The sequence below is a fragment of the Ciona intestinalis genome, chromosome 1 (assembly GCF_000224145.3).
Source record: "Ciona intestinalis chromosome 1, KH, whole genome shotgun sequence".
NCBI lineage: Eukaryota > Metazoa > Chordata > Ascidiacea > Phlebobranchia > Cionidae > Ciona > Ciona intestinalis.
In genome coordinates, this window is record NC_020166.2 from 8,590,745 (window position 1) to 8,604,394 (window position 13,650).

General features: G+C 39.6%; 1 protein-coding gene across 4 annotated transcripts in view; it reads left to right on the forward strand.

Moving 5' to 3' along the window:
* Window positions 1-13,650, forward strand: part of LOC104265353 (sodium channel protein type 4 subunit alpha B-like) — a 72,000-nt gene that overhangs the window by 35,589 nt on the left and 22,761 nt on the right. For 3 of the 4 annotated variants that reach the window (XM_018812474.2, XM_026836552.1, XM_026836557.1), the window contains 9 exons: window positions 5,164-5,375; window positions 6,634-6,762; window positions 7,403-7,515; window positions 9,078-10,068; window positions 10,494-10,638; window positions 10,899-11,042; window positions 11,270-11,308; window positions 11,692-11,906; window positions 12,244-12,369. In XM_018812474.2, the coding sequence (XP_018668019.1) occupies window positions 5,164-5,375; window positions 6,634-6,762; window positions 7,403-7,515; window positions 9,078-10,068; window positions 10,494-10,638; window positions 10,899-11,042; window positions 11,270-11,308; window positions 11,692-11,906; window positions 12,244-12,369 (2,114 nt within the window). Of the gene's footprint in view, window positions 1-3,970; window positions 4,309-5,163; window positions 5,376-6,633; window positions 6,763-7,402; window positions 7,516-9,077; window positions 10,069-10,493; window positions 10,639-10,898; window positions 11,043-11,269; window positions 11,309-11,691; window positions 11,907-12,243; window positions 12,370-13,650 lie in introns of those variants that run through there. The other variant, XM_026836560.1, reaches the window with a different exon arrangement.

The following is a 13,650-nucleotide window of genomic DNA, read 5'->3' on the forward strand; positions in this document are numbered from 1 at the left end:
AAGATGGATACCGTTAGCACATGATATCCCATATAGTACTTTTGGGTAAGATGGATACCGTTAGCACATAATTTCCCATATAGTTCTGTTGGGTAAGATGGGATACAGTTAGCACATAATATCCCATATAGTACTGTGGGGTAAGATGGGTACCGTTAGCACATAATATCCCATATAATACTGTGGGGTAAGATGGATACCGTTAGCACATAATATCCCATATAATACTGTGGGGTAAGATGAATACCGTTAGCACATAATATCCCATATAGTACTGTGGGGTAAGATGGATACCGTTAGCCCTAAACCCCATATTTCCTGATCGTGTTTAATAAATTAACAACGCTATTTTAGAGTAGTAAAGATTTAGTTCCTTAAATATTCTCGGATTACTACTAAATGGGACGAGAAAAGGATAACAAAAACACGAACCGTCTTACCCCAACCTACTATATTTGTAATTCACACATTCCAATCCATCATTTCTGATATAGCCGTTTATTATTCTGCAATTCAACATTATTGCCCCGAAATCACAGCAGTGTTAGATAACACCGTCATTTTCCACTTTGTCGAGATTTTTGTTCCCACCAATAACACACGTGAAGACACGGTTGTTTTGTCACAGTTGTAAACCAGGCTTTACCTGAGCAGATAATCAGACCTCCAAAAATGAGGGGGGAACTTTTTCTCACTTCTGCGTTCTATACTCACTGCGATTATTTTGTCAACTGCCGTTTCATAGTTTACAAATTCTCGCATCAAACGGGCACCGGTGTAAGGGCACTACTGTAGAAACTCGAATGGGCTGTTTTAGACGTTATTCATGCTGTTATACAGATATAAGTTTTACTGTGTATAAACGTAGACCTTTTTTATCAGAGGTCATTATTAGTACTGTGGGGTAAGATGGGATACCGTTAGCACATATTATCCCATTTTTTCTAATCTTATTTTTAACAACTGCCAACGCTCTATTAAAGTGTTAAGAATACGGTTATCTAATTCTTTCAATATTATGTGTTTAATACCAAATGGGAAAAAATAAAACATGTCCCATCTTACCCCAGCCTTACTATATATTAGTCAGCCGTATACCACGCAGCATATATGCACGCAGGTCATTATAGCTGAGTGCTTTGTATGCGCTTTGATAGATAAGCGGAGTTCCAGATATCGCGGGCTGTGTAACAAATTGCCGCCGAATGTTTGTGACGCAACAATCTCACAATTTGTTACGTCACAGTCTCAATTAGTCAGTCACAATAGGTTATATATACTGTTGCTGCTAGGCGAATTTTACTCGTATTTTGAGCTGGCTTTTCAGGAATATTTCGCAAACCGACATTTTTCGCCTTTGAGTTTTATTGACCCCAATGAAGACTCTGTATGCAAAACGTTTTTAAGGAAATTTTGTCCGTAAGAGCTTCTTCAAATACAACAATAGGAACTAGGACGAGTTATTGCGTTCAGAATAAAAGTCATTGTTTTTATCGATCGTTTAATCGCATGCAATAAGAAAAACTAACGAACTTTGGTTTATAAGATGCTTGTTGGATATTACTTACAAATGTAATCAGCGTATCAGGGATAGGTGGTGTTTTTGTCAGTTTTAGAGATTTATTTAAAAGCGAAAAGTTTTCAGTAAATAGCTAAAGAAATGAATGCATCTTGTTCGTATGCCGGGGCAACGACAATCGTTATAAAACGGGTTTCTGTTTCATACATTTTGTGCCAGCTTAGGAGTTACCCTGTATGTAACTTATTTATCCTCGCATGGCGGGGCAACGACAGTCGTTATAACACTGGTGTTCATACACCTTGTGCTTGCTTATAAGTTACCATGTGTTACTTTGTGAGTAATTTTTCTTAGAGTAAAGATCGACACGAAAAGATAAACCGATCTTATAAGTTGCTTGGCGACTAGACTGGATTTTAAGACCTGAGATTCTGGAAGTGTCTTTGTTTATAGAAAGGCCAACGCGTTGAATTTATTGCAATCTGGTTTTATATTATTTTGCAATTACCGGAAAAACAAGACAATTTAATTTATTGTTTTTCTCGTTTGTTTTATTAAACAATAGTTCACAAAGTTATATACGTCGTAACTCGTAATATAACGACTCTTGTTACCCCGCCACGCGAGAATAAACAAGTTACATACGTGGTATCTTGTAAGCGGGCATGAGGTGTATGGAACAGAACGCCCATGTTATACCGACTGTCGTTGCCTCGCCATGCGAGGATAAACAAGTTACATTTAGCCTCGGTATTCCCATGTTTATGAATGAAACTTCGTTAGTGTTAGCTGCGTTGGCGCCTAAGGAGTCGAACGTAGATAAAAATCCGCCCGTTTCACTTTTATAAGCAGTCAACCCTGACTGGCTGTGATGAACTGAAAACGTTATAGCGTTGATAATGCGTCACGTATTTTCCAAATTTCCAAACCCGATGATTGACGTTTGGTTGGTTTAAAACTATGTCAAAAAATGCAGTAATAATTATCAACAAAAAATCCCGAAATAAAATAACCATGTAAAACTGCAGCGTTTCGGAATGTTTTTTTTTTTCGATTTTGTTATCTACTCCGAACTTTTTCATAAAAATTTAAACGGAATCATTTAAAAAACAAAACTAATCACATGGTATTATATATTATAGTCATAGTCGCCCTATTTGCCTACAAACTTTATTCATATGTTTCCGATTGAATTTTTGATAAACTTATTCTCAAAACTGTGCCTCGGCCCACCGGCCCACGGGTGTTATTCTTCGTCATGCTTTGATTAAAGCTTCGAAAACAAATTTTCGAATTTTTTGAATGTAAGTTTCCCATATACGTACACAATGGGAAAAGATAGGAAGTTTTTGTTGCGGGCTAATACGGAATTTTGTACAAAACATGTGATGGCTAATTAGTTTTACATTTTGTCAAAGACAACATGATTCTGATTGAAATTAATGTGAAAAAGTTGCACGCAGTAACATCTTGGGTGTCGTGGTAATGAGCCAACTCTGGCCTAAACTCAGGTCTCATGGTTTGCCACGCTGTAGGACCTCACCCACGCAGAATATGATTCTAATTGAGTGTTGGGTAATATTTTCATAGCAAAATAACTTCCCGGCCATTACGGCAAATGTTTATAATACTTTCACTCAGCTCAGTGGCGCTAAATGGGCTCGGTAGCCACTATAATATTAAGTGAGCTTACAGTGTTTCCATTTAAAAAAATCTACCGCTTATATTCGCTATCTAGGTTCTGCATGTGCAGCACTGCAATTTGTCATGAATTCTCGGCTTTTACAAAAGGCGCCACGAATTTCATTTTCTTTATTCTCCGTATTTTAGTTTAAATCGTTGTCAGTGAGTGTCGAGTCAAAGGTTTAAATTTATGTTTGAATGAACTCAGGTTACTGCCAGTTTGTCATTCATTATCAGCAGATTCTGGTCAAAAATCGAAACTTTATCTTTTTCCATCTGTCGTCTTTCCTAGAATATCTGAATAAATTCCTCTGCGCACGGACTTAACTCATGTATTTGTCAAACGTCTTATTTACAGAGCTGAGTTCTTATATGCGTGATTGTCGTACAAGTGGGAGGCGTATACGGTATAGTGCGACTTATTCTCATATAGTAATATGTGATAAGATGGATACCGCACATAATACTCAATAATTCGTATCGTGTTTTTAACAATTAACAACGCATTTCTAGTTCGTGATGATACGGTTTTGTATTTCTGTAAATATTCTTTGTTTACCACCAAATGGGTTGATAAAAACAATGGAAACATGAACCATCTTACCTCACCCTGCAGTATCAAAATTGTTTTGACCATTTAAAATGTTTTCAATAAAATGTTCCATCGTTTCCGTTTAAAAACCTCAATTTAAATTCTGTTTCAGTTGTTAAACTACTTTTTACTGGAAGTATTAAATACAAATTGACTTTAAATGAATTCGAAATTTAATTCTTTGAATGTTCAGGCGTGTCGTTAAATTTTACTGCATGTTTTTGTGGATTGGTTAAAATGAAAAATCAAAAAAATAAAGTGACCTGACGTGTGGATAAATAGCAAAGCAAGCATGGTTGTAGGAAAGTTAAGAACATCTAGACCCAGGAGGAATTCCTCCAAAAGAAGAAGTCGCAAGAACCCGTCAAAGGTTAGATCAGGATCGACAAGAGAACAAACAACACGTAAACTGATGCAGAGGAGACGAACCTGGCAAGGGCGGGAAGCAGTTTCAAGAAGTTTTGTCTTAATGTCTGAAGTTATGAAGAAAGTGCAGCAACGGTTTGATGGCGAGGTATTGGTGTAACCGGCGCATTAAACCTGGTATTTGTGGGGAACTGTCCCACAGTGCTTGGCGTGCCTGCCTCTACCTCAAGGGGCACAATTCGAGGCCAGTCGCTGCTACCACTATAGGCCTTTTTGTCGCTGTAAACCTCTTCTTTTCTCGCCGCCGCGTTGCAGAAGTTAGAGCGACTTCTTTTTAATTATAGATCACAAATTTAAAATAAAATTAGTTTTTATTTTTTGTTCAACTTAATCTCGAGGTTGATCCCGCTTCTACCGCACGCGATGCGGAAATAATACGCTTTGTTTATATTGATATCGTCGCTATTTATTTAAATACACGATGCGGATTCTCACAAAGTAGGGACTCAAGTGGCGATTTCTTAATAATTTATGATCTGTTGCAACCTGGTTTTTGTAAGTCCGGATATACTTGCTTTAATTATATACTATTCCATTTTTTGTATTGGTTGTAAATAGAAAATTTAAATTATATGTTATAGCTTGGCGAGGTCATATACAACGTGGCTCGCTATGTGACCTGCAGTGGTTTAGGTCAAACTTGGACTTTATCGCAACGATATTTAATACCGGTATCCATCTTACCCCACCGTGCTATATCATGTGTTAGGGTGGGGGAAGACGGGACACCTTTAGCACACAATATCCAAATATCTGGACTGTATTTTAACAATTACCTACGGTTTATGAGAGTCGTGAGGATACGGTTTTATGATTCGTTAAATGTTCTTTGTTTACTACCAAATGGGACGAGAAATTAGAATAAAAATGTGTCCCATCTTTCCCCACCCTACTATATACATTCACATCAAAACATCAATCACCATCATTGCCATATTTTCAGACCTACATTGTTGTGAACGATCAAGGTTCAATCTTCCGCTTCAGTAAGGCCGAGTCCCTTTTTCTATTCGGCCAGGAAAGTCGCCTCCGTAACGCCGCCATCAATCTCTTCATTAAGCCGATGTTTTCCAATTTCATAATGCTCGTCATCCTGTTTAACTGCGCATGCATGGTGCTGGAAAACCCGCCGCATTGGGTAGACGACTACTTAGAGTAAGTTATATTACTTAAGCAGTCTGTTTTTCTTTGTAAATGTTCAGGCCATGCTTACACCTTATGCCAGTAATTGGTCTTCGAGTGCTGGGGGTAATGAACCAACTCCGCCTAATTTTAGAGGCTGGGGTAATAGGACAACTCTGGCGTAAATATAGAATAGACAACTGGTATATATACACATACTTTTATACCATTGTAAGACGGTGATTGTTTTGGGGTGTTGGGGTAATGAACCAACTTTGGTCTAAACCCTAAGTCCAAGCACCTCATTGATGTAAAATATCTTAGAAACAATAAAAATAACGTACAATAAATTAATTAAAACAATAGAGAGAAGGGAAAATGTTGTTACAACATGTTAGACGTTATAATATATAGCAGGGTGGGGGAAGATGGGACACCTTTAGCAGATAAATCTAAATATCCTGATCGTGTTTTAAACAATTACTAACGGTCAATGGGAGTCATGGGCATATAGTTTTATAATTTCTTGAATGTTCTTTGTTTACTACTAAACGGGGCGAGAAAATAGAGGTAAAAGGTGGCCCGTCTTCCCCCACCCTACTGTATACTTAATAAAAAATGTCAAACTACAATTGTGGCTTCTAAACCCAATACAGCAGATACAGATGTTTTTACGCCTCCAGAATTGCGTGTTCGATTGATTTATAGCTCTCATAACATTCCATTTAATCCGATTTGAGAAAGGCAAATGTTTGGTTTGCGCTCCATTTAAAATTCACAATAGCGTAAACAGTGGCCTCTCTGTGTCAAAACATTGTCGTTTATCTTTGACCTTGATGGTTGCTACTTTATCGCCAAATTGGTTAGCCCTGTAACTTATAGAGTTTCAGGATTCGAGGCTCGTCGCTGCTACTGTCATGGGCATTTGTGTCCTTGCTCAATACATTTAAATTGCAATTACTGCTTTACCACAGTGGTCACTAATGAGTTGTTCAAATTGTCAGCCGTACAGAAAATAATCACCCACAAAGTTACATACGCGTTTAAATTATAAACGGGCACAAGGTGTATGAAACAAAACACCCGTGTTATACCGACTGTCGTTGCCCGCCATGCGCGGATAAAAAGGTTGCATACAGGATAATTCGTAAGTGGACGGAATAATTCGTAAGTGAGGTGTATGAAACAGAACACTCGTGTTGCAATGACTGTCGTTGCCCCACCATGCGAGGATAAATAAGTTACATTCATTCCTCCACTATATACGTTAACTCCCACATTACCTCAACAGATACGTTTTCACCGCCATCTACATAGCAGAGGCCACAGTTAAGATCACGGCAAGAGGTTTCGTCCTTCATAGTTTCTCATATCTACGAGACCCCTGGAATTGGCTCGACTTTATTGTCATCGTATCAGCGTAAGTACAATCTATTCTAATTGTACAGTGGGGTGGGAAAAGATGGGTCCCTGTTTCATTCTATTTTATCGGCCCATTTGATGGAAGTAAACATGAAACTTTCAAAGAATTATAAAACTGTACCCTTACGACTTCCATAGACCGTTGTTGATTGTTTGAAACCCGATCTGGATATTTGGATGTTATACGTACCCAAAGTGTCCCATTACTCCCATATCCCCCTCCCTATACTATTATATTCTATTAAATTTGGGCGAGACTCAGCGCAAAGAACGCGATGAATCTGGAATTTGGGCCACATTGTTTTCATTAACCCACCAAAAATCACTAGTTTACGATCGTATAAAATACAAGCATTTCGTTTAGTCCCACGGCAGGAACGTCAGTTAGAAAAACGTAGTAACTTAGGAATACCCACACAAATTTATATGACCTTTCTCTTCTAAATATATGATTATTATATATTTATTTATTTCTGAAGCGATGTGTCCATATTTATTCATATAATGTGTGATACTATTAAATATTAGTTCTAAAGTCTTTAAAATAGCCGCGATACCATCGGGAAAATATTGTTTTTCGCGGGAATAGCGGCTTCAACTTCCCGCAAGTGATCACCAGTTACGCCCCTTCTTTTCAGGCTTGCCACGGAAATCCTAAAAGCCATCGTTCGCTCCACAATGCTGGGGCAGATTGCGGTTCTAAGGACGTTTCGTGTGTTGCGGGCGTTAAAGACAATGTCAGTAGTTCCCGGTAAGCAAATATCTCTCGTTACTTAGTCGTTAGATAACTCTATTATAATTACCGCTATAGTAATATTAAAATACAACGCACCGGTTGCCAGTATTTTATAATAGGTCGGGGGAAGATGGGACGCCTTATCATTCTATTTTCTCGTCCCATTTGGTAGTAAACGAAGAACATGTCAAGAATTTTAAAACCGTATCCTCACGACTCTCATAGACCGTTGTTAATTGTTTAAAACACGATCAGAATATTTGGATATTATGTGCTAAAGGTGTCCCATCTTCCCCCATCCTACTATATATATATATCGACACGAATACACCGAACTTAAATATATAGACCGAAACGAGAAACACATATTCGTTAGAATCATTTTATAATTACCGCTACATGGTATTAATAACCAGTATTTAAAATACTGAAAAAAACGACTGCGCTTAAACTTTTTTTTCTTTTCAACAAACTTTTTCTTACTTTTTTTTCAACATAGAAAGCTTACTTCATTACTCTATTACATTTTTCGCAATGACACAGCAAAACGCAGGGGTCCGTACAATATCTTCAATACAGACGGGAACGAAGTCATTCCTATTTATAACCAAATCGCTCCGTTAGCCTTTGGTAGGGGTTATTTTTCTGCGTTTTGATTGGTATATGGACGTGTCTTGTGGAAACACGTTGTCACCGAAGCGTAACAAAGCGATTTAATTAGTTAAAAAATACCAGGATTTTAAAACACGATCCAGCACGCAAAGGTAATCAATTTACTTTGCTTTCTAAAAGCTTAAATACAAGCTGTCTCGGAAAGTCAGTGATTTTCTCGTGTCCGTTAATGTCACGCTCAATTTGCTTTGTCGGTTCCTATGTTTTATTAATGACCAACTCAGCCGATCTAATGCCCCCCCTTATAATATATGTATCTTTACTGCTGCGGGCCTGTGGGACATTCCATGACGCATTGGTGGTATGTCTCATCAAGCTACAATTAAACCAACCCACGCTTTCATATTCAAATCATCGATTTAAACGTTCGGCCTATCTTATCTACCATTACGGGCCGGCGCCTTGGCGAAGTGGTTAGCGCGCCTGTCTGTTGCCAAGAGTTTAAATGGAAGAATCCAAAAATGTAATCACATGCAAAGTTACATACATGGTAACTTGTAAGAGGACACGAGATGTATGAAACAGAATTCGAATCTTAAGCTGTCACCTTTATAGACGTATGTGTCCCTGGGCGAGTCTTTGAACGAAAAAATGCTCCAACTTAAAACAGAGAACAATTTAAAACTTACTTCATTAATTTTCGAGGCGTTGCCACCATTGTGAACATATGTGCGAATATTATCCTTGGAAAGGACACTTAACGTAACTGCTATTAAACACGCAGAACAACTAACTTTGGACCCGGCTTGCTTACTAAAAGCTTCTATTGTTCCTTTATTACAATGAATCGTCTTTCATTCAATCCTCACGTGCCATCATTGTCGATTACAATAATTAGTTTTAAATGAATATTTTTTGGCAAACCACTGGTGTTATTTACCATCACTTCCCGTGTGGTCTTGCAGGTTTGCGGGGGATCGTGAAAGCATTACTTCGATCCATCCACGCACTGAAAGACGCCGTCGCCCTAACAGTGTTCTGCGTCTCAGTGTTCGCGCTGATCGGGTACCAGCTCTTTCACGGCACCTTGCGGCAGAAGTGTGTTTTGAGCTCGAACTCCCCAGTCCTTGCGCCAGATGCTTTATACGCACTTGATAAAGAAGCGAACTTCTTCAGACAAGAGTTTGATTTCGCCAGCGCATGTTTAAAACAAGACTTCAACGAGAGTTACAATGACAGCTCACACTACAATACCACACCGGTGCAAACTTTAACGCCTTTATACCCACATCCTAAAGACTGCCATCTTACCAAGTTTTTACCTCCATGCGATGGTACGCAGTGGTGCGATGAAGATGTTATATTTATTGAAAGGATACTGACCACGGTCAACAACACGCTAACTAAAGCTGTAAACCAATCCGAACAACATTGTGTATCGCAGCTTACGATGCCAATGTATGTATCAGCTTGGTCGTCTCTCGCGTATAAGGTGGGCTTACATATACCCAGCCTGAATAACGGTACGTTTGAGTGCGCGAATAGTACGAGTAATAGCACAAGTGCTGAGCCCTATTGCAATACCATGGTGCATATGGACATTGCTGACATAACGTGCCTTAGGGAGTCACAATACGGTGGTAATGGCTCATATACAAGTCACAACGCTTCAAAGGACTTGAAACACTGGGGTTCAAGGATGGCCTACGGTTGCAGTAGCGTCCCCAAGTGGTATGCAAGGAAACTGATAATATCTCTCCGGATCGTAACGCCAAACAACAAGAGTTCACCGGAGCTGTTGTTTTATTCCTCTGACCCAAAAGCCAAGGATTTAACGCAGTGGAAAGACGACGTTGAGAACCACTGCATGACGGAGCCGACGACGGGACTCTACTATTTCCCCATGTCTTCGAATAGACCGAAACCGGAACCTATTTACTGCGCTATTGGAAACGAGTAAGTGGTATATTTTGTTTATTTTTTGATAACGGAGAACGTAATAATAATAAAATAACGAGGATAATGGAATTAGGTGCAAAAATACAGTCGTTAAAACATGGCGCGTAGCACAACTTCTAGGCGAGCACGGGGTGTACGAAACAGAACACTCGTGTTCGACTAGCGTTGCCCGCCATGCGAGGCTGAAAAAGTTACATACATGGTAACTAGTAAGCTGGCACGAGGTGTATGAAACAGAACACCCGTGTTATAACGACTGTCGATGCCCGCCATTTGAGGATAAATAAGTTACATACGTGGTAACTTGTAAGCAGGCACGATGTGTATGAAACAAACCACCCATGGTATAATGACTGTAGTTGCCTCTACACGCTATAAATAAGTTACATTTATTCAATAACTTACTCAATAAGCATGTTTAGTGATATGTGTCCACTGGGTTACGGATGTTACGAAGCCGGCGGGAACCCCGATTATGGTTACACGAGTTTCGATCATTTCTTCCTCGCATTTCTTACATCGTTTCGTCTTGTTGCGCTCGATTCGTGGAGCAGATTGTACTACTTGGTAAGAAATATAATAATTAATATTAACATATGTTTATGTGCTAGTGAAGAACCCATACGTTATCTTAACGCTAAACGTAACTACTATAATTACTAATTCGGTAGAAAATGAGTCTTGGTATTGAGGTAATGGGCCGCATCTGGACTAAATCCCAAGTCCTGGACAAGGACTTCAACCATATAGAATAGAAGGAGATGTCCCAAAACAAAAATAAAAGGCACCAGTAAAGAAATTGCAATACAACCTATACATACTCTCAGACACTTCACACCATTGGAAAGACGTATGCCATATTCTATATAGTAGTTGTGCTTCTTGGTTCTTATTACTTGGTCAACCTTATCCTTGCTGTTGTATATATGGCTTATGAGGAACAACAGGCTGTTGTGGAAGAAGAAGAATTGGTGAGTAAACGATGTTCTGTATATTCAACACCAAAGTAAAGTTTTCCGGCCTCTAGCCCATAGTTTCCGGGTTCAAGGCTCGATGCTGCTACCATAGTGAGTGTATGTGTCCTTGGGCAGGAAATAAAAAGTTATAGAAATGAAAAATAACAGCATTTTGTATTCTATCACTTGGTAAATAGCATATTCTACGTAATATGAATAAACTAAACTAATAAATTCTACAGGAAGCAAAAGAGCGTGAAGCAGAGAAACGGGAACAAGAGGTTTGTGGTTTTTGATTGTTTATGTTTAATTGCTTTTTCGTCCACTATTTCCATCCTAGTATTGTTTGTCCTTCAAATCAGTTGGATTTACAAAGTTCAGCAAAAAGAGCATTAGATAGTTGCTGTTACTAAATGAATAAACCAAACTGTACACCAGTTAATCTTGGCGGTAATCAACTAAGTTACGCCCCAATTTTAAGTTCCATGGCGTGCCTCACTGGTGCCATGGCATGCCTTACTATAGAACCTCACCCATATAGAATAGAACGTGCATATACAATGTTAGGGTAATGGGCCAACTCTGGCCTAAATCTCAGGTTCCATGACATGCTTTACTGTAGACACCACCCAAACACAGATAAAAATTAATGCGATCTTTACAGGGAGATGATTTGAGCGAATGTGATGATTGCGCGAGTGAGAGCGACGTGCCTAACAGTGAGATAGACGTTGAAACAGGCCGCTGGAAGATGGGTCTAATCACAACTTCGCTGGCTTGCCATGAACCTCGACAGTTTTCCAACGACGGGAATTCGAGCGCAACATTTTCACCGTCGCCGTTTGGTTATAAAGAGTCGTGTCGTAGGAAGAGACGAAGGTATGTAGCAGACTGGCTTTTTATGGATTGTTTTATATAATAAGCTGCATGTGTATAGTGTAGTAGCACTGCCTTGGTAGTTAGAGGGCTCGCATCCAAAGTAAAAAAAGATTTTAGGATCGATGCTACTCTCCAACTAATCAGTGACCACTGGGTTAAAGCAATTACTACTAACTGTCGTGTCCAAGGCTTAAGGGCAAACATACCATAATAGTAGCAACACTAAGTCTTAAACCTTTACTATTTGGTCTTTAAACAAACATTCCAACCACTGTGCCATGGCACCAGGTATTGATATAACAACCACAAACACAGTTTAAAATCATGTTCCATCCAGAATGCGACTTCGTTCACAATTGTCATCAAGAACCACCCTCCACCAACCTAGTGGAGATGATGAGCCAAGTAATCAACCGACCACTCTGCACAAGAGATCACAACGAAGCTCATCGTTGCGATACAGGTGTTATAACTTTCTATTCTGTATAGGTGAGGTCCTACAGCATCATGTAATGGGACCTGGGATTTAGACCAGAGTTGGCCCAATATTCCAACATTGTATATGCACATTCTATTCTATATGGATGAGGTCCTACAGTGAGGCACGCCATGGGACCTGGGGTTTAGACCAGAGTTGGTCCATTACCCCAACATTGTATATGCACATTCTATTCTATATGGATGAGGTCCTACAGTGAGGCATGCCATGGGACTTGGGATTTAGACCAGAGTTCCCATTACCCCAACATCGTATATGCACATTCTATTCTATATGGATGAGGTCCTACAGTGAGGCACGCCATGGGACCTGGGGTTTAGACCAGAGTTGGTTCATTACCCCAACATCGTATATGCACATTCTATTCTATATGGATGAGGTCCTACAGTGAGGCACGCCATGGGACCTGGGGTTTAGACCAGAGTTGGCCCATTACCCCAACATTGTATATGCACATTCTATTCTATATGGATGAGTTCCTACAGTGAGGCACGCCATGGGACCTGGGATTTAGACCAGAGTTGGTTCATTACCCCAACATTGTATATGCACATTCTATTCTATATGGATGAGTTCCTACAGTGAGGCACGCCATGGGACCTGGGATTTAGACCAGAGTTGGTCCATTACCCCAACATTGTATATGCACATTCTATTCTATATGGTTGAGTTCCTACAGTGAGGCATGCCATGGGACCTGGGATTTAGACCAGAGTTGGCCCATTACCCCAACATTGTATATGCACATTCTATTCTATATGGTTGAGTTCCTACAGTGAGGCATGCCATGGGACCTGGGATTTAGACCAGAGTTGGTCCATTACCCCAACATTGTATATGCACATTCTATTTTATATGGTTGAGATCCTACAGTGAGGCATGCCATGGGACCTGGAATTTAGACCAGAGTTGGCCCATTACCCCAATATTGTATATGTACAATCTATTCTATATGGTTGAGTTCCTACAGTGAGGCATGCCATGGGACCTGGGATTTAGACCAGAGTTGGTCCATTACCCCAACATTGTATATGCACATTCTATTTTATATGGTTGAGATCCTACAGTGAGGCATGCCATGGGACCTGGAATTTAGACCAGAGTTGGCCCATTACCCCAATATTGTATATGCACATTTTATTCTATATGGGTAAGGTCCTACAGTGAGGCATGCCAGGGGACCTGGGATTTAGACCAGAGTTGGCCATTACCCCAACATTGTATATGCACATTCTATTTTATATG